The sequence below is a fragment of the Thamnophis elegans genome, chromosome 4 (assembly GCF_009769535.1).
Source record: "Thamnophis elegans isolate rThaEle1 chromosome 4, rThaEle1.pri, whole genome shotgun sequence".
In the NCBI taxonomy this organism is placed as follows: Eukaryota; Metazoa; Chordata; class Lepidosauria; order Squamata; family Colubridae; genus Thamnophis; species Thamnophis elegans.
This window is the reverse complement of record NC_045544.1, coordinates 120767213-120788589: the sequence shown is the minus strand read 5'-3', so window position 1 is coordinate 120788589 and position 21377 is coordinate 120767213. Positions and strand designations below refer to the sequence as shown.

The 21377-nt window shown below is 42.0% G+C and overlaps 1 protein-coding gene across 4 annotated transcripts in view; it reads left to right on the top strand.

Annotated features, from left to right (window-relative positions):
- RFFL (ring finger and FYVE like domain containing E3 ubiquitin protein ligase) overlaps positions 1-21142 on the top strand; it is a 47178-nt gene extending 26036 nt beyond the window's left edge. For all 4 annotated transcript variants that reach the window (XM_032216507.1, XM_032216506.1, XM_032216508.1 and 1 more), the window contains 6 exons: positions 2293-2477; positions 11953-12339; positions 14710-14793; positions 16820-17027; positions 17968-17991; positions 19813-21142. In XM_032216507.1, the coding sequence (XP_032072398.1) occupies positions 2298-2477; positions 11953-12339; positions 14710-14793; positions 16820-17027; positions 17968-17991; positions 19813-20003 (1074 nt within the window). In that variant the 5' untranslated portion in view covers positions 2293-2297 and the 3' untranslated portion in view covers positions 20004-21142. The remainder of the gene's footprint in view (positions 1-2292; positions 2478-11952; positions 12340-14709; positions 14794-16819; positions 17028-17967; positions 17992-19812) is intronic.
- Positions 21143-21377: the final 235 nt, after the last annotated feature.

Sequence of the window (21377 nt, the reverse complement as noted above, 5' to 3'; positions counted from 1 at the left end):
ATTTGCTCAGATTTGTAGAAACCAAAGCCAGTCTGGGGAATTGATAGGTTCGGGGAGATTTGAACAAGAGATTTGTGAATTTGTAGCTCAGACTCTGATCCTTTGCATTATAAACATGGGAACATGTCATTTCATACTAATTTATGAGATTTGCATCATACGTTCTTCCAGAGAATAGCATTTGGATACTGACCAGACACTGGTTTGGAATTTGGCAGTGGTTTTACTCTCCAAGCTTGTTTCAATTTAGTTTCTGAACATTTTGTTACAAATATTTTCTGTCGTCGTTTTGGAATATTGGAATTGGAATATTTAGAAAAAATATTTTGGAGCACATGGGCTATGACTGTTGCATCTGTGCACAACTCATTAAAACAGCCTGGTCTTTCCCCAGGATAATGCAAACTCCCTTCAGTATTGTATTTATATTTTTCCTCTGGTTGGTTTGATTTCAGTAGATAAATTTTCTTAATAAGAACAACAAAAAAGGCTGTTCAGCGAAAGTCTATTAAGGATTATCAGAGATAACATATCTATTTTAAACTTGATCAAATAAACCCAACTTTATATTCATTTACTTTTAACAGTCTTTATTTTTAATCTCTTCAAATAATGTGCTGAACTTGATTTCATTGTTCTTTGTCCCTTCTCATAAAATTCTTCAAAGATTTAAAAAGTCTTTTTTATAAATCCAATATAGGAAAGTTATCCAGGTCATACTTTTGATTTTTTATTTCTTTGCCCCCTTTAATTATTATCAGTAGGTTTCATTTGTATATTCAAGGCAACTTCTTTTTCCATTTTATTTTTATATCCTGTCACGTTTAAATCCATTTTCAGTCTCAATCTTGTTCAGTAAAAGCTGTTCCTCTTCCATAACATCTTCTAAATATAATCTATAAAGCCAGATATTATTATAATTAACTTCGGCACACATTGTTCAAAAATATCCTTCAATACACCCAATTTTAAAATATTTTGCTCCATTCTGTATTCGTAACTTTAAATATTCATCTCTTTCAATTGTAATCTTTAATTCCTTCTGGTTCCCTCTAGTGTCCAGTCTTCAAAGTTTTATCCTAGCATGTTATTTAAGAGAATTCAAAACATTGCATTTCCCATGGGAAGGATACTTACAATTAATGCCAAATTTAGAATTCTTCTGGAATTTCTTGGTATAATGAGACTTTAAGGATTTGTTTATAGGTAAGAGATGGGATATGGGAAGATCATTGTTGTATTTTAAGGGAAAATGATGTTACTAAAATATTGTGTACAATTTGATAAAATTGGTTGTTAATAAAATTACTATTAAAAAGAAAGGCATGGATGAAATTATTCCACTTTCCTTTTATTGAAGGGTATTTTTATTGGTTGGGAAAATGTTTATTATAAGAGAATTACTTTAGAAGGCACACATTTTGATTGTTGTATTTTGGGATTTAAAATAAATAGATTTTAACTGAGAAAAATATATTTCCCCCATTTAAGAAAACTAGAACTATAGAGCAGAGACATTACCCTGCCAAAAGTGTGTATAAGTCATGGCTATGGTTTTCCCAGTTGCAATGGATGGCTGTGAAAGTTGGACCATAAGGAAGGCTAAGCGCCAAATAATTGAGGCCTTTGAACTAGGGTGCTTGAGAAGACTCCTACGAGTCCCTTGGACTGCAAGGCGATCAAACCGGTCAGTCCTAGAAGAGATTAACCCCAACTGCTCTTTAGAAGGCCAGATCCTGAAGAGGAAACTCAAATACTTTGGCCACCTAATGAGAAGGAAGGACTCACTGGAGAAGAGCCTAATTCTGGGAAGGATTGAGGGCAAAAGAAGAATGGGATAACAGAGATTGAGGTGGCTGGATGGAGTCACCGAAGCAGTAGCTGTTAAATGGACTCCAGAGGATGGTAGAGGACAGGAAGGCCTGGAGGAATGTTGTCCATGGGGTCGCGATGGGTTGGACATGACTTCATAACTAACAACAACAGAAGTATAGAGAGTGATCCAGCATAGCTTACTTGTGAACAGCTGAGCTTTAGATCCCTTGTGTGTGTATCTGTATGTCTGTATGATAATGAGGTGTAATACTTCTCTGTTCCTAATGAGTCTGACCCATTTTGTTATGCTGTGAAATGAATCACCTCTGTAAAAGGAGAATTAGTCTCTTTAAATCCCAGGAAAAAAAAATCTATGCCTTGGTTGTCTAGATTCTGGCTTTCTAAGTTCTTCCTTCAAGCCAAGAAAACCAGCCTCTTTCCTTCTGTTGACTGACTTTTTGTTTGAAAAATTCACAGCTATCATGTGGGCTGCATGTTGCAACTGGTTTTGCCTGAATGGACAGCCTGAAGACATGCCACATTGCCCGCAGCCAGGAACTCGAGCATACTCCAATGCTGGCTACAGCTCCTTCCCATCTCCCACAGCTTCAGAGCAGAGTTGCAAAGCCTGTGGGGTGCATTTCAGCAGCTCCTTCCTTAAGGTGAGTGATGAGATCCTTTGGGACTAATTATTGGAAGAAGGCCTCTTTTTAGCCTTATTTTAGTGTATGAAGCGCTCCGCGCTCCTATGATTTAAAACCCTTACATCAGATGGTGGAACAGATCAAGCTGCAAAATAGAAAAGTTGTGGACTTCTTTTAAAGAAAAGTTTGAGCTGCATCTAATAAGATAGAAAGATTAAATCAGACATTTGGGATTCCCAAATTGTAATCTGAGTGGGTCATGCTGATTGGCACTGATGGGAATAATTCAATAGTTCAGGGGTAGAAGACCCAATTCCTACTGTTGCTTTTAATGTTGGCATATGTAGTTTCATGGAAGTTAAAAGCATAAAATCCTAGAGTTGAAAAACACTGCAGAGAACATCTAGTCCAAGATCCTGCCCAGGGCAAGATCTGCCAAAATATTTTGGGCAGAAGCCTACTTAGCTTCTGTCTAAGGGCTTCCAGGAAATTCTTCCCAATATCTAAATCTACTTCATGCACTTTGCAGGGACAAACCACCCTTGTCAGACCAATAGCCACACTTAGCCACTGAGTAGTGTAGGCAGGCCAGAATGAAGACTAAATTTGACTTAATTTATATTGAACCCTAAATTAAACATCGCCAATAATTTGATTAACTGATAATGTGCCATCAAGTCATTTTTGACTCCACATAGATCTTCTCCATAACCTGTTCTTCCAGGTCTCCCAAAAGGTGCACTCCTCGTCACTTAACTGAGTCCATCCACCTTCTTGCTGCTCATCCTCTTCTTCTCTTTCCTTCCACCTTTCATATGTTTAATAACCTTCCCTCCTGTCACAGTAATAATTAAACCAGTGGCAACTTTTGAAGTGGTTTTGAGGCCTGACATGCTGGCCTGAAGTCCAATATTAGACTCTCTTACTCTGTTTACATGGTGTAACAGCTTTCATAATGCCAGAAGAGAAAGCTGTGGGTTTAGAAAAAGCTCCTTAGATATACTAATCTCCTCACCTTGGAATTCTAGTCCATCTTCATAGACCTTCCTTTTATCCTGCTCTAGGAAAAAAAATGAAGCAAAAAAGAGAGTTCTAGATATACCGCCTCGGACATACAGAACAGGCTTCAACTGTTCTATATGGCTTCAAAATACCCCAACTAAAAAAATAGCTGTACAGCTCTAAAATGGAAAAGGTTTTAGCGGGAATTACTTTTAAGACCATGTTGCCAAGTGACCAGCTACAAAATTAGAGACAAAACTAGGGGATCCAATTATTACATACTGGATTCCAAACAAATTCCAGCACGTTCAGTTCAAGATGATCCTGCAGATTTGTTTTTTTTTTCTCTACTTGAAAACAATGCTGAATTTCAGAGTACTTGCAGAATGTGGGCTCTTTAGTGTTCTCTGAGCTTGGCTTTTTTTCTTGAAGACATTTCATTACCTAGCACTGATAATACTTGGAGTTGTAGACCTAATTTCTCTGAAGACTGCAAAGTTTTGGGAAGAGGTTATGTGGAACTAAACCAACCTCATCCCTGTTGAAAGAATTACTGATTCTAATTGGAACAAAAGTAAGATGTGGTATGTTACCGAATTCCCTGGGATATTCCAGGGATGGCCAGGCAGCTGCTATCATAAAGTTTTAGATTACAGCTTTCATCTTACTTTATCTCTAAGGAAACAGGCAGTGTTGATAAAAGTTGAAATGCAAACAACATAGAGGGCTATAGAGGTGTATGTCACAGTAAATAATCACTGCTGTTTCAGAACCTAAACTAGGTGTATTGTGGTTTTCTTCCAAAGGGAACCAAACCCAGATAAATTCTGCAAACCTCTACATTCTATCTATTTATGCACCCTCTCTTCCAAGCTATAATGAACATTTTGTCATACTGGCTTTTAAATTTATTTGCTGTCCATCTCATGATATGAGCCGAGTCTGAGCAACTGAGACTACAACTGAGACAAACTAATTTTGCGTCTTGAGAAGAGAAGCACGAGGGCCCCCCTGTTGCTGTTGTGAGGTTAGGCCTACAGCAGCAACCATTTCTCAAACATTTTGTCTTGGGGCCCCTTTACATTCAATTATAAAAATAATTGAGGACCCCAAAGAGTTTTATATGGTTTTATCTATCAATACTAATATTTTAGAAATCAAAACTGGGAAATGTTAAAAACATTTATTTGAGATCATAGACCTCTGAAAGGGTCTTGGGAATCTCCCAGGTATCCCCCACATTTTGAGAACTACTGGTTTCCAGAAGTGTTTCTCAAATTTGGCAGCTTTAAAATGCACAGCTGTGGGATTCTGGGATTTGAAATCTTAAAAGTTGCTAAGATTGAGAAATACTAGTCTACGGCAGGGGTGTCAAACTGGCAGCCCGCGGGACGCATGTGTCACACACAGGCCACACCCACCCCAGCTTAGCAAAGGGAAAAAATATCATGAAACGTCACATGATGGCACCGTGATGTGGTGAATTTGACACCCGTGGTCTACAGGTTGAATTACAAGCCCAGCTGATACTTTATCCTCACTTCTGCAGGCTTTTGTAGCAAAATGTTCCTAGTGACTTATGCTTTGCTGATCAAATTTGTCTTTTTTGTGAACTTCTGGGTAGACAGGCCTTTCTTTAGAAAATCAACACTAATCTAGAGTGCAAATGATGGTGGGAGATTGCTCCGAATGGGTGAAAGAGACATAGTCCCATCTCCTTAGGTAAGAGTACTCACTTAGCCAGAGTATTGTCCATAGAAATACATCCAGAAGTTGAGTAATAGAATAGCCTCAGGCACGTATGCTTTTATTGCCTTGGTGTTCATAAAGGCGAAAGCAGAAGCTGGATTTTATAGCTATCCTTGACTTGTGTACTAAATTCTTAGGCATCTGACCTCTCCAGAACCACCGGGGTCCTGTGGAACAAGACCTAATCCACATTCTTCTCCCAAGAGATTTGTATTTCAATGGGTTTTCCCAGCTGTTTTCTTCCCTTTCCTGGAAAGTCCTTCCAAGAGGTGGCAGGAGTCCAAGTTTTTAGTTTCTCAGCAAAAGTCTCTGACCTGCTCCACGTTCCCAGACAAAATGCGATGAGGAAAAGTGGGAGGTGGATGTCTGAATGGGCATATGGCCTTTTGATCACCCCGCCCCCGGCCATCCCCACAAACACACACAAAGAATTGGGAGCGACTTCAGCAACTGACAGCATTGGGCAGCTGCCAGGAGCGCCAATCCCAGTGCCTTATTGCCGCCTCTTGTTTGTTTCTCGGATTTATGGTCTGCTATTTGTTCAGGGTTGTGCGCATAACATTCCTTTCTCCATTTTCTTCACCGCAACCCGAAATAGATTTGTGTGTGAGAGAGATTGACTGCTCCATGGTCACCCAGTGAACCACTGTAGCTATGAACTTCTGGGCTTCCCTGACGCCAGGACAGGCAGTCCTAAAACATACGGCTACAACTGAGTTCAGAATTTATGTTGGTAACTGAGACATTTGTTTAAGTGAGTTTTGCCCCATTTTACGACTTTTCTTGCCACAGTTGTCAAGTGAATCACTGCAGATTGTTAACTTAGTAACACGGTCTTTAAGCGAATCTGGTTTCCCCGTTGACTTTGCTTATCAGAAGGTCACAAAAAGGGATCACATGATCCCGGGATGCTGCAACTGTCATATATGTGAGTCTGTAAATCATGTGACCATGGAGATATTGCAATGGCCATAAGTATGGAAAAGTGATCATAAATCAATTTTTTCAGTGCCATTGCAACTTCAAACAGTCACTAAGTGAACTGTTGTAGGCTGAAGACTACCTGTATAATATCTTAACTACTATGCCCCATAGACTTTTCTGCCTGCTATTCTAGTTGGTTCCACCACAAAACCGCGTTCGACTAAAGGGCGCTCGACGAAACCGCGTAGCTGACGTCATCACAGCACGACAACAGCGAGGAGAAAAAAGCATGCTGTAAACGCTAAACCTAAAATTAACCCCTAAACCTAAACCTAACCCCCCCTAAACCTAATCCTAAACCTAACCCTAATCCTTAACCTAACCCTAACCCTAACCCTAACCCTAACCCTAACCCTAACCCTAACCCTTACCTTAACTTGAATCGGCTTGCTTTCAAAGCGCTATTTAAAGTGCCCTTCTTTCTCCGCACTCGCTGTTGTTGCCCTGTTGATGACGTCAGCGACGCGGTTTGATCGGGCGCGCTTTAGTCGAGCGCGGTTTTGTCGTGCCACGATTCTAGTCAGCATCAGGCAAGCTAGATCTTGATGCTGCCACCCAGATCAGAGGCCTGCCATAAGTGGATTTTACTTGGACTAAATAGGCCCTTGGTATGATCCAGTTGGGCTCCTACAGTCACCATTTAAGGTTCCTGTAGCTATATGTTTACATGTTATATTTGTCAGCAACATTAACAATCCGTTTTTTATGCATGACTCATATCCTGAAGTAGTCAGTATCTCCAAGAGTGCTATGAACTTACATTTGGATTTGGTCTGCTTTAATGAACTGAAGAAACGTGGACCAATTTAAAAAGATGGGGACTGGAATAACTCTGGAGGAGTTAAACTTGCAATAATCAAGACTGAATTACGATATAAGTGTATTGTAGTTTGCAACTGACTTGCTTATTTACTTATATTAATTGTTTAAAGCCAAGATCTGAAATGGAATCTTCCCTCTCAACAGCTGGTTTTTCAAAATTTGCTTCCATTTGCAAAGGTTAAAAGGAAGGAGAATCTTTTTTTTTCTTTTTGATGTGAGCTTTTAATTTTTAAAAGCTTCCCTGGAAGAGAAGTTTTAAATCTTCATTGCATTTAATTCAGGAGCCACATGTTTACCCTAGCAGGGGTGTCAAACTGGCGGCCCATGGGCCGGATGTGTTACACGCAGGCCACACTCACCCCAGCTCTTTGAAGGAAAAAAAAAGTTATGATACATCACGTGGGCGAGTTTGACACCTGTGCTCTAAGGAGTGCCTACTTTACATTCTAAGTTTGAATAGGTTTAAAGTAGTTTTTTCAAACTTCGCAGCATTATGTTGGCAAGGGAATTCTGGGCGATCAAGTCCAGTTCAGCCCAGAAGACTCTGATCTGGGGTTATTGTCCCATTGGGAGCATATAAGCATGTATTATCAATAGGATAGGTAAAGGTAAAGGTTCCCCTTGCACATATGTGCTAGTTGTTCCCGACTCTAGGGGGGTGGTGCTCATCTTTGTTTCAAAGCCGAAGAGCCAGCTCTGTCCAAAGACGTCTCCATGGTCATATGACTGGCATGATTAAATGCCGAAGGCACGTGGAACGCTGTTACCTTCCCACCAAAGGTGGTCCCTATTTTTCTATTTGAATTTTTATGTGCTTTTGAACTGCTAGTTTGGCAGAAGCTGGGACAAGTAATGGGACCTCACTCATTACGGGGCACTAGTGGGTTTCGAACTGCTGAACTACTGACCATTCTGATCGACAAGCTCATCATCTTAGCCACTGAGCTACTGCGTCCCGCATCAATAGGATGGTTCCACCACAAAACCGCGCTCGACTAAACCGCGTCGCTGATGTCATCAACAGGGCGACAACAGCGCGGAGACAGAAGCACGCTGTAAACCCTAAACCTAAAATTAACCCCTAAACCTAAACCTAACCCCCCTAAACCTAACCCTAAACCTAACCCTTAACCTAACCCTAAACCTAACTCTAAACCTAATCCTAACAACCTAACCCTAAACCTAACCCTAACCCTTAACCTAACCCTAAACCTAACCCTAACCCTAACCCTAACCCTTAATGTAACCCTAAACCTAACCCTTACCTTAAGTTGAATCGGCTTTCTTTCAAAGCGCTATTTAAAGCGCCCTTCTTTCTCCGCGCTGGCTGTTGTCGCCCTGTTGATGACATCAGTGACGCGGTTTAATCGGGCGCGGTTTAGTCGGGCGCGGTTTTGACGGGTCACGCAATAGTATATTATAGTTAAATTGGATTAATACTGCCATGGCATATATATCTTGAGTGGAGGAAGTGGGCTTTAAAATGGCACATAGAATCGAAGTCCACACATCTTAAAGTTGCCAAGTTTGAAAAATACTGCTTTTAAGCATTACTTTTAGCTCTAAAATATGGGTTATTGAAGGTGAGTTCAGCGTAAAAGTGTGTGTCATGTCATTAGTTGTGGCGTAGTTATAATTTAACATACAATGGATTAGCACGATAAAGCCTGTGTACTTTCTGTATCTTGGGGTTTAATCTTAAATAGGAACTCACAACAAGTTTCAGCTGATCTATTTTAATTTTGTAGTTTTTATGTGTGACAGAAAGCAAAAATAAGGGAGAAATATAATTCCTTCTGCTTTTAGACAAGTCCGGATGTGTTGCAAAACTTCAGAGGAGGTGTTTTCCCCTTTGTTTATCTGCCACTTTTGTTGATACATCTATATAGCAGATGTTAATGAAAGCAGGTGCCAGAAGGGAAATCATTCACTCTGATGACAGGAGTTATCTTTATTTATCAGCTTTAATTCCTTCATAATGGATGATAACAAGGATTGGTATAGCTGTGAACACAATTTAATGAGATTAAGTTAGCTTGGACTCCATTGGAATAATGATGATGCGTGACAGAAGTCCTGTTTGAACTGACAAGGAACATAATTTTCTCATTTGCATGAGAAGTGGTTCAAGCAGAAAGATTTTGCTTTGCTTGTTCTTTAGTCAAAGTAGTGAGCCCTGATGAGTTGCTCAGGGAATCTTGTGGGATAACAACACTTCCTTTGGTTCATTTCCCATGTACTTTAAATTGAGAAACACTTGACCCAAAGTGACCAGAACTTTTTGAGTTGGGAAGACGTAATTACCATAAGTTTTTCAGGCTGTTTGTTTTGGAAGCATTTTTATTATTTATTTGTTAAATTTATTTACCACCCATCTCATGGTGGGGCTACTCTAGGCAGCTTACAAGAGTAAAAATGGAGAAATGAAAAGGAGTGTAGACATAAGGGTAGCAAAGCAATGGAACAATAGAATCATCATCTTCATATATATATGTGTGTGTGTGTGTGTACACGCGCGCCAGCATAATTCTGAAACATCTCAAGCAATTTCAACCAAACTTGTAACACAAAGGACTTACTCTCTGGAAAAACATAAATGTGGGGGTAAGACACCCCTAAAACCGCTCGGGGTGTGTGTTCTCTTAAGATGCAGCCTGTTGTGCCTTAAAATGGCTTCTACTATACAGCGCAGTGGAGTTGCCATGGTAATGGCTTCACAGTACTCCACAAGGGGGCTCCCTCTGGTAAGGGGGAAAATCCAACATTAGGAATTATGTTTGCTCCGGACATTTTCCCACTATAAATAAATTCCTGGGCAATGCCCGGTTATCAGCTAGTAAACAATTAAAAACAACAACAATGAGAACACAGCTAAATGAGAATAATGGGTGGGAGGGGAAGCTAGGAGTGAGGGGACAGGTGGGGTTTGCTATCAATCTATCTAGTGTCAGCCCTCAGGCTGGGGGAACCTGTCCATCACCATGCCCACTCAGCCATGCTTACAAGCCACTAACACTGCCACATTGATGTTGCCTCTCTGATGTCGATTGAGCCTGTAGCTGCATGTGGCTCTTCTACTTGGGTGCAACTGCCTACTCTGATGTAACTCTTTTGCTCGGATGCGGCTAACCAGGAAAGAGGCTATGATGACACTGAGTGGGGGTGTGGCTGAGGGTGTGGGTCATGGTGATTGGTGATGATGGGTGTCATCTGGGTGGAGTTGTGGGTGGAGCTGGGTGTATATATAAATGGGTGATGGTGTTAACTTGGTTAAAACTGACTTGGATTTGATTACTTTTGTATCATTGTCATTTAGTGCTGGTTATCACGTAGTTTCTTAGATAGAGATAAAAGTTTTTCACCAAACAAACTGAATCTCTGTTTGTATGCAATGTGAACGCCGGAACGTGACATCTAGTAGCCATCTTCAGTGTGGTATTCCCCCATCTAGGTCCCCAGTGAGGAATTTTTTAAAATTGGGAGATGCTTTTATGGATGTAGGAAAACACCACTTTTTGATTGTTTTGTGCTCCTGATGAATCAAGTGCTTAATGCAGAGACTTGACCAAATTTTACATTTTGTTTCAGGAGGAACAGAGTGACTGTACCCACAAAGCTCTCTGGTGTTGCCTTGCACTAGAAATAAAGCCAACACTTTGGCAGTTGAAAAATTTCCAAGTGTTCAAATTTAGCAAAGAGTTCTAGACCGCATGAGACTTTTTGCATATTTGTTATGCCTGTGATCACCTTTGAACCTGTTTATGTTAGGCACCGAGTGGAAAGTTGTAATAGGCATGTGACCTGTACATTATGTGAGGTAGAGCAGGGGGTCTCCAAACTTGGCAACTTGGCTGGCTGAGGAATTCTGGGAATTGAAGTCCACACGTCTTAAAGTTGCCAAGTTTGGCGACCTCTGAGGCAGAGGATGGGCCAATGGTAGAATAAGCGCCTACGGGAAGAATTTGATGGAAGGCAGGCAGCATGATATACTGAGAAAGAGAAGCTGGAGAGAGTTTATGCAAAGTAACAGGAATGTGCATAATAAATTTAATGAGTTGTGATAATTAAATAAAAACAGCATAATATAAAATAACAAAAGTAAGAGAAGATTAAGTAATATTGTCAGGCTCTGAAAGTATTCTTGAGAAGACAAAGGGGCATCATAGCAAGTATGGACACTGCAAGTTCGTTTGCGAAGATGGTTTGCTGTTGTAAAAAAACCACCACCAGTAATGGAATCCCACACATTGACTGAATTCCAGTCCATATATAGTGATAATTATGTCTCAGTAAATAGCAGCCTGCCAGTTAGTTTTTCCAGTGTAAGTGTTCCATTGCTGTTTTCTGCCTCAGCACGGGTCTTCTGTCCATTGCCCTACTGTGCTGACCCCTGCCTCTTATCCTTTGGGTTTTTCTCTATATTCTCTCTCCTCATTCCTCTGCTTGCCCTTCAAGCTACAGCCAAGAGAGCTTTGAGAGCTACAGACTGAGCAGAATTTACTCCACTTTTGATTTAGTTGTGTGGATCTAATATTGGTGTTTCACTTCTGAGGTGCTAAATGTTCCATAAGGATATATTTTCAGATAGCAGCAGCAGCAGCAACCAATGTTTAGCGACTAACAGAGTAGCTAGACTGGAAAATTGAGCAGGCTTCCTCCGCACCCTTCTTGCCTCACAGAAGGTGGTGCTGTGAAACTGCCTTCTCATGACTTAAATCATGCCAAACCAGAATGTGGGAATCTGATGGGTTTTTTTCCCCCTCTGGGGATTGATAGGAAGATGGTTAGCTTGCCTGCGTGTTTCTGATGATTCACAGACTGCATGATCTCAATACTCACAAGGATGGTGTCACGAGAGGGTGCAAAACATGTATTCTGCGCTGTGGTTTGGTTTTCCCCCTGACGTTCTCTCTCCTCTGCTCCCCCTGCTGAGCAGCGCGTCTGCCTGGACTGCAAGAAAAGCTTCTGCCCTTCCTGTTCGCACCAGCCCGAGAGCAGCCCCTGCCTCTGCCACCTCTGTGAGCGATTCCGAGCTACAGCTTTTCAGCGGGAAGAACTCATCAAAATGAAAGTGAAGGACTTGCGAGATTATCTGGAGCTCCGGGAGATCTCCACGGAGATGTGCCGTGAAAAAGACGAGCTGGTGTGCTTGATTATCAGTCAGCAGCCCTTGGATCCCCAAAGGGAGAGGGCCCCCCAGGTTCCTTGCCCAGCACCAGTTTCTGTTGCCCAGGAGGAGTGTACAACGACACCAGTTTCACAGGATTACTCTCCCGAGCAAATTTCCACCAACCCTGCCTTGCAGACTGAGGAGCATCCCCAGGTATGGATGCCTTTGCTACCCTGGTCCAGGTACCAGGATACTTATTTATGTGTCTTAGTTCAAGGTCCTGTTGGCTGCTGTTGTCCGATGTGATGATGTTGCTTGAGTATGGAATTTGAAAAAAAGGGCTTATACAATGTAGTGGGAGAGAAAATAGATAGCAATAGCACTTAGACTTATATACCGCTTCACTGTGCTTTACAGCCCTCTCTAAGTGGTTTACAGAGTCAGGCTATTGCCCCCAACAATCTGGGTCCTCATTTTACCCACCTCGGAAGACTGGAAGGCTGAGTCAACCTTGAGCCTGGTGAGATTTGAACTGCCAAATTGCAGGCAGCCGACAGTCACCAGAATTAGCCTGCAGTACTGCACTCTAACCACTGTGCTCAACATAGATATTTGGAATGTGTATTTTGTGTGCAGAACTCCCAGGTTCAGCCTCCTGCCATCTTCAATTAAAAAAACAGTAATTTATAAGAGGGATTATCACGTGCAGGCCACGCCCACCCCAGCTCCGTGAAGGGGGAAAAAGTCACAAAACATCACGTGACGGCAACATGTTTGACACCCATGATTTAGATAATTTTCTTAATTTTGAATTATTCTTAAAATTGGGTGGGCCAGAGTCTTCAACTTAGCCAGGTTTCTCTGATCCCTTTGGCTTAGTCACTACCTCTCTCCTGTTTTGAGAACTGAGGGACTGGGAAAGGCTCTGCTGTGTCTGTTTCATTTTAAAAGAATTCGTAATGGCAGAGATATGGGAAGTCTAGCACTTCAGTATAGGGTGGCTTCTGCCTCCCCCACCCCATCCTGCTCTTAATTCTACCTCCTAAGATATATTTTTTTACACTTCTAAGAGAAAATAATGCAAAATCATCTCCCATCTCGGGAACGGGATGCAAACAGGTCTGAGAAACTTATGAAGAAATTATATTTCTGGCCAGTGTTTAGTCTTACATTTTAGAGCATATTTTTGTTAGTAACATCTGTACAAAATTGCTTTCCCCTCCATAAAATATTTGTCCAGTTTTTATGGGTTTATTATTATGAAGGCCCATGGCAGAGGAGAGTTCCTACCAGTTCGCACCAGTTCGGTAGAACCGGTTCGTCAAATCTACCGAACTGGTTAGAAGAGGTTCCACTAGTGGACCCGGAAAGCAGGCCACACCTACAGAAGAGGTTCCAAAATTTTTTGAAACCCACCACTGATACACACACACACTCACACTCACACACACACACACTCACACACACTCACACTCACACACACACTCACACAGAGAGAGAAAGAGAAAGGAAGAAAGAAAGAAAAAAAAAAGAAAAAAAAAAGAAAAAGTGAGAGAGATGAAAGAAAAAAAGGAAAAAGGGGACAGAGAGACAAAAGGAAGGAGAGGGAGAGAGAGGGGGGGGGGAAACACATGGCTGGCAAGCCACTCCCACCAGGTCACATGGCTGGCAAGCCACTCCCATAAAGGAGGCTACACCCACAGAGTAGGTTCGAAAAATTTTGAAAGCCACCACTGGCCCATGCAGCGGGAGAAGATTGCATTGAGCTTAAGAGTTTCCCTACAGAAGACTTTTAACTTCCCTTTTTTACTTTTCCAGAGAGTAGATTACCTAAAAGTTAATCTTCCCCTGGCCAAATGCAGGAAGGGAATTGCAACTTTTATGATTAAAGATGTCCTCCTCCATTTGCCCAGGTCATGTCAAAAGTTTTTTTCCACATTCTGCAACTCCGCTCCCATCCTCCCAATTTGGTTAAAAAGAGTTACTTCCGTTCTAACCTGGGTGGGCTTCACGGTGGATTTTTGGTGGCTTGAAGGACATGCACGTGGCTAGATGCTTTTAGTCGAGGGAATCCTAAATCGGCAGGACTTCATTCTTTTCAGACCTTGGTGTGGGAGATGCATGGCTAAGCTTCCAGAGAGAGGGCCTTTGTGGGGCTTTGGTATTGTGTCATAAAAAAATAATGCCTTGCATTCTCCATGATGTCACGGTTGTGTCACAATGGAAGGCAGCAGAGCAGAGCCAGGCCTTCATAGCACGTCTCTTGCTAGCTCCCTACAGCTCCATCATGACTGTCCTGGCTCTGCTTCCTTGGAGATACCACCCAAGGGCTTTCCTACGTGAGCCAAGGCAGTCCTAACAGGGCTTAGCCAACAACAAGGTGAGGGTCTCAACCTAAAGCAAAATTCCTTGTCCGGTTTTGAAGCACCGAGGATAGTCTGCCTTCTCACTATGGCCCTGTGCATTTTCTCGGGCTCTCGATGATCCCTTGAGTGAGCCAAGTGAAGGCCAGCTGAAGGGAAGCTTCTCCTCAGCCTCCTCCCCACATTTTCTGAACAGTTCAGTTACACTTTCTCTTCTTAGGCAAATGGGCATGTGCTGCCGAGCCAGGACGATATGGCAGAAGTTGAGAGCGGAGTGCAAAACCTGCCTGAGGAAGAGACGCAGGTAAGAGAAGGTCAACGGCCTGCTTTTCAGCGATGAAGAGGCCGAAAAGGGGAAGGCTGTATCTTGCTATAGCTGATACAGTCCAAGTCAACACTCCAGGCCTAACCCAGAAATGGGTGAAGTCCTTTTAAGTGCAGAGGATGCTACAGAAATAACTACATGCTTGGAAATGAAAAGAGGTGCAATTCTGGAATAGATTTGAAGCTGGAAGACAGATAGAAGAATATTTGAAGCTCGGGGTTGGAACTGTGGGGTCCTTGATGGTCTCTGAGCTGGGTTGCTTTCTTGGAGACATTTCATTACCACACTAGGTAACAATATCAGTGCCAGCATGGAGCTGGAAGAGGTAGGATCTGCTCCTGATTCCTTTATGTGGCTTAAAAATAAAACCCTCAGCCGCTTCATTCCAGCAGCAGAATCAGCTACACAGAACTTAAACTGCCTTCTTCAGACATGGCAATCCCAGTACTCCCCTGCATTCTTGCTCCCCATTTGCTGAACCCCAATAATGGAGCATATTCTGTGCTGCTCAGGCGAGGCGTATGTCCGTTTACAGATACAGACCTTTGTAAAAATTGTACTTTTTAAAGCAATATTGACCCTCAAAGCAATTTTACCATGTGATAGAATAACATGGTGGTTTTTTTTTGTTATTGATTTATTTATCATTTTCTAGACCACTCAACCCCAAAACAACTTGCAGGGGGACTTCACAAAGTTAAAAGAAATAATTACATAAAAAGAAATATGACATAAAGTAACGTCCATACATAAAACATTAACCATCTGAGGGAACGACACATCCTTGCAGTCCACTCCCCCCCCCCAATCTCTGCTTAAAGGCACTCACCCAATCATCTAAACCAGGGGTCAGCAAACTGGCTCTGGAGCCGCATGTGGCTCTTTACTCCCTCTGCTGCGGCTCCTTCACCGGTCAGCACCACAATTTTGAGAAGAGGTTCCAGTGGGGGCGGGGGGGAGAAAGCACAGTGCGCCAGGAGAAGACTCTATGGCAAGGGGAGGGTTTTCCAGTTGTCTCCACAATTGATAGGGCTTTCGGTTATGAGAGGTAGAAGAAAAAGTACACCGCGCTAGGAGGAGCCTCTATGGTGGGGGAACTGAACTTCCGGTCAGCTCCAAAATTGAACAGGGGGCTTCCGGTTAGGACCTTTGTGGCTCCTGGTGTTTTCTTTTCTATGGGAAACGGGTCCAAATGGCTCTTTGAGTGTTTAAGTTTGCCGACTCCTGATCTAAACCAAAGGCCTTTTTTAAAAAAAAGGACGTTGGGAAAGGTATTGGCACATACAAATCTTCAGAGGGAGGCTGTTCTAAATGGCAGGAGCAGTGACAAAAAAAGTCTTGCCTCCTGGACCCCATTAGATGATGTGGCACTGTCTACAGGTAGTCTACGACCACAATTGAGCCCAACATTTATGTTGAAAGTGAAACATTTGTTAAGTGACCTTTTATGACCTTTCTTGCCACAGTTGTTATGTGAATCATTGCAGTTGTTAAGTTAGTAACATGGTTGTTAAGTGAATCTGACTTCCCCATTCACTTTGCTCGTCAGAAAGTCGCGAAATGACCCCAGGACACTGCAACCTCCATAAATATACAAGTCAGTTGCCAAGCACCTGAATTTTGATCATGTGGTCATGCGAATGCTGCAACGGTCGTAAGTGTGAAAAATGGTCACGAGTAACTTTTTCCAGTGCCGTTGTAACTTTGAATAGTCACTAAATGAACTGTTGTAAGTTGAGGGCTACCTGTATTGGAGTTGCTGATTTTGTTGGGACACACAGGAAGGGACGTCCATATGGGAGATGGGCAAGCCCTCATTTGTGGGTGTTGAGCACAACGAAGAGACTGTTGTTATGGCTTACTGTTGTGGCTTTATTATTATTACTATTATTTTTTCTGCTGTAGCTTTTAATTTTTTAAAACAAAATCAAAAAGTTGTGTTTAACTTTGGTCTCGGTTGCTTGACTTCATTCCTGTGGTGAATGTTTCATTTGTTCTATTTCAGTCCACTGATTCAGAAGATAACCTAGTTACGGGACGGAGGGCATCTCTCTCTGACCTAACAAGCCTGAGAGATATTGATGCCCTCTCGGTAAGGCAGTTGAAAGAGATCCTGGCTCGCAACTTCGTTAACTACAAGGGCTGTTGTGAGAAATGGGAGCTAATGGAGAGAGTGACCCGCCTTTACAAAGAGAAGGACCTCCAGCAGCTGGGTATGAAATTCCTTCCTCCCTTCCTTCCTTCCTTCCTTGTTTTTGATTTGTAGATATTAAGGACAGTTAGGTGGGATTGTTTGGAGTTTTAAAATTACAGCATCCCTATGGAGAAAGCAATTCCTTTGGTTGATTTGGGTTCATTGACACAGAAAGAGCATTGGCACCGGAGCAGATCAATAGCTGTGTTTATACAACATGCTTTAACCAGGTCAAGCAATCTGGCGGATGCCTTTGTACGTTTGCTAGACTGATTTAAATCTGATAAGCTTGGTTAATAACCTTCAATAGGTTTTCATAACGTAAAACTTCTGCTTTTGTCATTTAACTTAATAATTTAAATATAGTGGAAAAATCAGAAGACTAATTCATTGTTCAGGTTCAGGCTGTGGCCTGAATGCAACCAGTGCTTCTTTGGGCTCTTGCAATATTTCACTCCGTTGCCTCTTAAGCCAAACAGAATGGTAAATGGTTTGTTTCTCCTTTGACGATCACAGATACAGCAATAACCAGGGTCTGTCCTTTTCCCAAGTAACGTTTTCCACCTTTTATCCAATTCCTTAAACAGTGGAAAGTGGAAAGGTAGAAAGTAGGGTGATGGTTGGAGAGTATGAAGGAAGCCCATTGATTTTCCTTGCAACCTTGTCAGTGGTGGGATTACTACCGGTTGTGTGGGTATGACTTGGAGGGCGTGGTAGGGGAAGGATTCTGTAAAATCTCCATTGCCTCCCCACTCCAGGGGAAGGTTACTGCAAATCCTCATTTCCTCCCGGTCAGCTGGGACTCAGGAGGCAGAGAATAGATGGGGACGGGGCCAGTCAGAGGTGTATTTACCGGTTCTCTGAACTACTCAAAATTTCTGCTACTCCAGAACTGGTCAGAACATGCTGAATACCACCTCTGATCCTAATTCATGCTTTTTTCCCCTTTTCTCATTCAGTTTCAGATACTGACGATCAAACTGGTAAGCATCTTCTTTGTCTTCTCAACATTGTAGGCTGCAACTATTTAAACAGGAACACTTATTGTCTTCCAGGAAAATTGGTAGTCTTAAATCAATGTAATTTGGTTTCTTTATTTGAGCCAATAAAATCCATGTATGCTTTAGTGTTTGGGTTACTAAAACACACACACACACACACACACACACACACACACACACACACACAGAGTCATGTATAAATGCATTTTATATACATTAATATTGTGTATTTTTGTATTAGCAGAATGGAAAACCATAGGCAAAGTATTTCATGAAAGCCCCAGAAATTACTTTAGATTGGCTACTTTTTCTCTGCCTATGGAGCAGTTCAAAATTATAGGATAAATGCATAGGAATGAATAAAATAGCATTTTAGACAAGAAAAAACCCAAATGCATGGTGCTCTTAGCATTACTGAATTAATTCATTTTCTAAGTTCACACGGTGCATTGAATCATAGATTATCAGGCTGGTTTGCCATAATATAATAAGTCTCAAAAAAATCAAACTCTACGAATTCTAGATCAATGGAACAGGCTGCCATAGGAAGTAATGAGTTCTAGACATCATCAAACAAAGGCTGAAGGATCATCTGTCAGGCATGCAGAGGTGGATTTTATACTAGGCCGAGGATTGAAGTAAACTTCCATTGTACATGATTTTATGAACTTTATTAAAATCAACTCTAATGGATCTTAGTATGCTGCATGAGTTCATCTACAGTAGACATGATTAAGCATGTCTTATATAAGCCTACATGCTTCTCAGTTTCCTGGGCATATGACCATGTTCAAGAACCATGCCATATAGTCTTGAAACTGTTGCAGAATGTGGAGATAGCAATAGCACTTAGACTTATATACCACTTCATAGTGCTTTACAGCCCTCTCTAAGCGGTTTCCAAACATCAGCAATATTGGCTCCAAAAATCTGGGTCCTCATTTTACCGACCTTGGAAGGATGGAAAGCTGAATCAACCTTGAGCCTGGTGAGATTTGAACTGCCAAATAGTAGGCAGACGGCAGTCAGCAGAAGTAACCTGCAGTACTGCATTCTAACCACTGCGCCACCAGGGAGATAGTCACAAAAGAGAAATACATAGAAACGGAGAGGCATTGTGTATCTGTGTTTCATGCAAATTCCTACCCACCTTTGTTCTGAAGGGGGGAAAGACATGCTGAGGAGCAAGGGTGAACCTAGGAGAGAATAACTGGAAAATAAAAGAAAGCAGGTAGAAACATCTGAGTTGGTAGCATGCAATCTTTTCTAAAGCAGTAGGTAGAAACAGAGGATCGGCATCACAAGTGGGGTACACTTTATTATCTTGTTTTTGATGTTCTAAGTTAGGGGTGTTAAATTCAATTTCATTGAGGGCCACATCAGGGCTATGGTTGACCTTGGGTGGGGGAGCAGGTGGGCATGGCTGACTGGGTGGGTGTGGTCAGCTGGATGCCACTCACAGCATGGCTAACTGGGTGGATGTGGTTAGCTGGGTTGGCATGGTCAGCTTGACCTCACACCCCAAACTGCTGGCCTGATGTTTCCTCTTTGCACTGGGTAGATTGGGCCAAAGTGACATGGGTAGACTGGGCTGAAGTGAGGTGGGCTAGCCCCTTATATTTTCCAGGATGGCCCCATGGGCCGGATCTGACCACATTGTAGGCCGGATCCAGCCTGCGGGCCTTGAGTTTGAGACCCCTGTTCTGAGTGAATCAAACCCAGTCACTCTATGTTTCTTTTGCTTCCTGCCAGAAATTTTAGTCTCCCATGCTAAAAATCCTTCTCCTCTTCTTGTTGTTCCAGCTCCAACTGGTAATGCCACCCTCCCTGGTTCTGAAGAAAATCTCTGCAAAATCTGTATGGACTCCGTCATTGACTGTGTCCTATTGGAGTGTGGCCACATGGTGACTTGCACAAAGTGTGGGAAACGTATGAATGAGTGTCCCATCTGCCGGCAATACGTGATAAGAGCTGTCCACGTTTTCAGGACTTAAAAGCACAGGAAGCAGGACTAATATTCTTCCACTGTGACAGAGAGCACCAGTCCCAGAGCCACCCAGTCCCCATTCTTAAGAAGCCCACAGATGATAGGTGAGATGAAGGATGGAGGGCTGCGGAGAATTGAGCTGTGATTGGCTGCCTACCCCAACTAATACTGTGCATTATACTACAGTGCCTGGAGAGCTGGACATCCTCAGTAGATCTAGAAAGCAACATGCCTTTTCTTTGTCTGCTTTTGACAGGGCATAAAGAAACTCTTGATGTTTCCAAGACATTGAGGCTCTTCCCCTCTGGAGTAAATAAACAAGGTGATCTAAAGAGGAAGAGAGATTTGCTTCTCTCAATTCTCCTTTCTCTTTGACTAAATCCTTGAAGGGGAGAATATATATTCCTTCTTTTTTTGGATATATATTTTTTTTAAAGAAAAACTTTTAGTTTATTAGCTAGCCTTGCTGGTCAGGCTGAAAGTTGTCTCTTCTATTGCCTTGGATTCTTGTACAGAGTAAACCTGTGTCCTACCGTAGTGGCCATGGTGACATATCTACAGATGAAGAGGGGTTGTAGGCGAGGCGAGGATTTACAATGATGGAGTTGAAATTTTGCCAGTTTTGTAGCGAATGAGTATCTCAGGGATACTTTCTATGTTTTTGTTTGTTTATAATTTTGTCATGATCAAAATGCGGTGGCCTTTAAGAAAATCAAGTTGCATTATAATTGATTTGTTTTGTATTGTCATTGGGGAAAACTCTTTAACATTTGTTCTGGATTTTGCTTATGGAATTAGCATTTGGGATAATAAGGCGGAACCAGTTGTGCTTTTTAAAGGCCAGCGTCAGATCATAAACTACATTAGGGCCTGTCCTTGACAAAGGATCCTCTTCATTTCACTCTTTTGTTAGCATTTGCTGCCTTTCTGATAATAGTATTTCATACCGAGATGAACAGATGTCCAGATTGCTTTCTGTAGAAGTTCAACTACTTGATTTTTTTGAAGTACACATTTCTGCCTTTAAATGACAAGCGTTGGCATTTCATTTGCTTCTATTGAAAAAAAAATCTTATGTTCTTTAATCACTCTTCGGTGAAGCATTGAAGTGAAGAAATTGGATACATGGGATCAGAATGGATCTTTTCATTAGTAAAGATGAAATGAAATGCTGAAGATGGAGGGTCTTTTGCCATGCTCTTCTGAAACCATTTTTTGGTGACTACGCAAATGTGTTTAGCTATCTAACTGCAGTTAATGAATCCCCATGAATCTTGGACTGGATCCTACTTTTACAACTGACGGAGAGGACTGTTTTAGGAAGAACCACAGAAAAAAGGTAATCAGTAATTCTTAAAAAAAAATGGTTTTGGAAGAAATC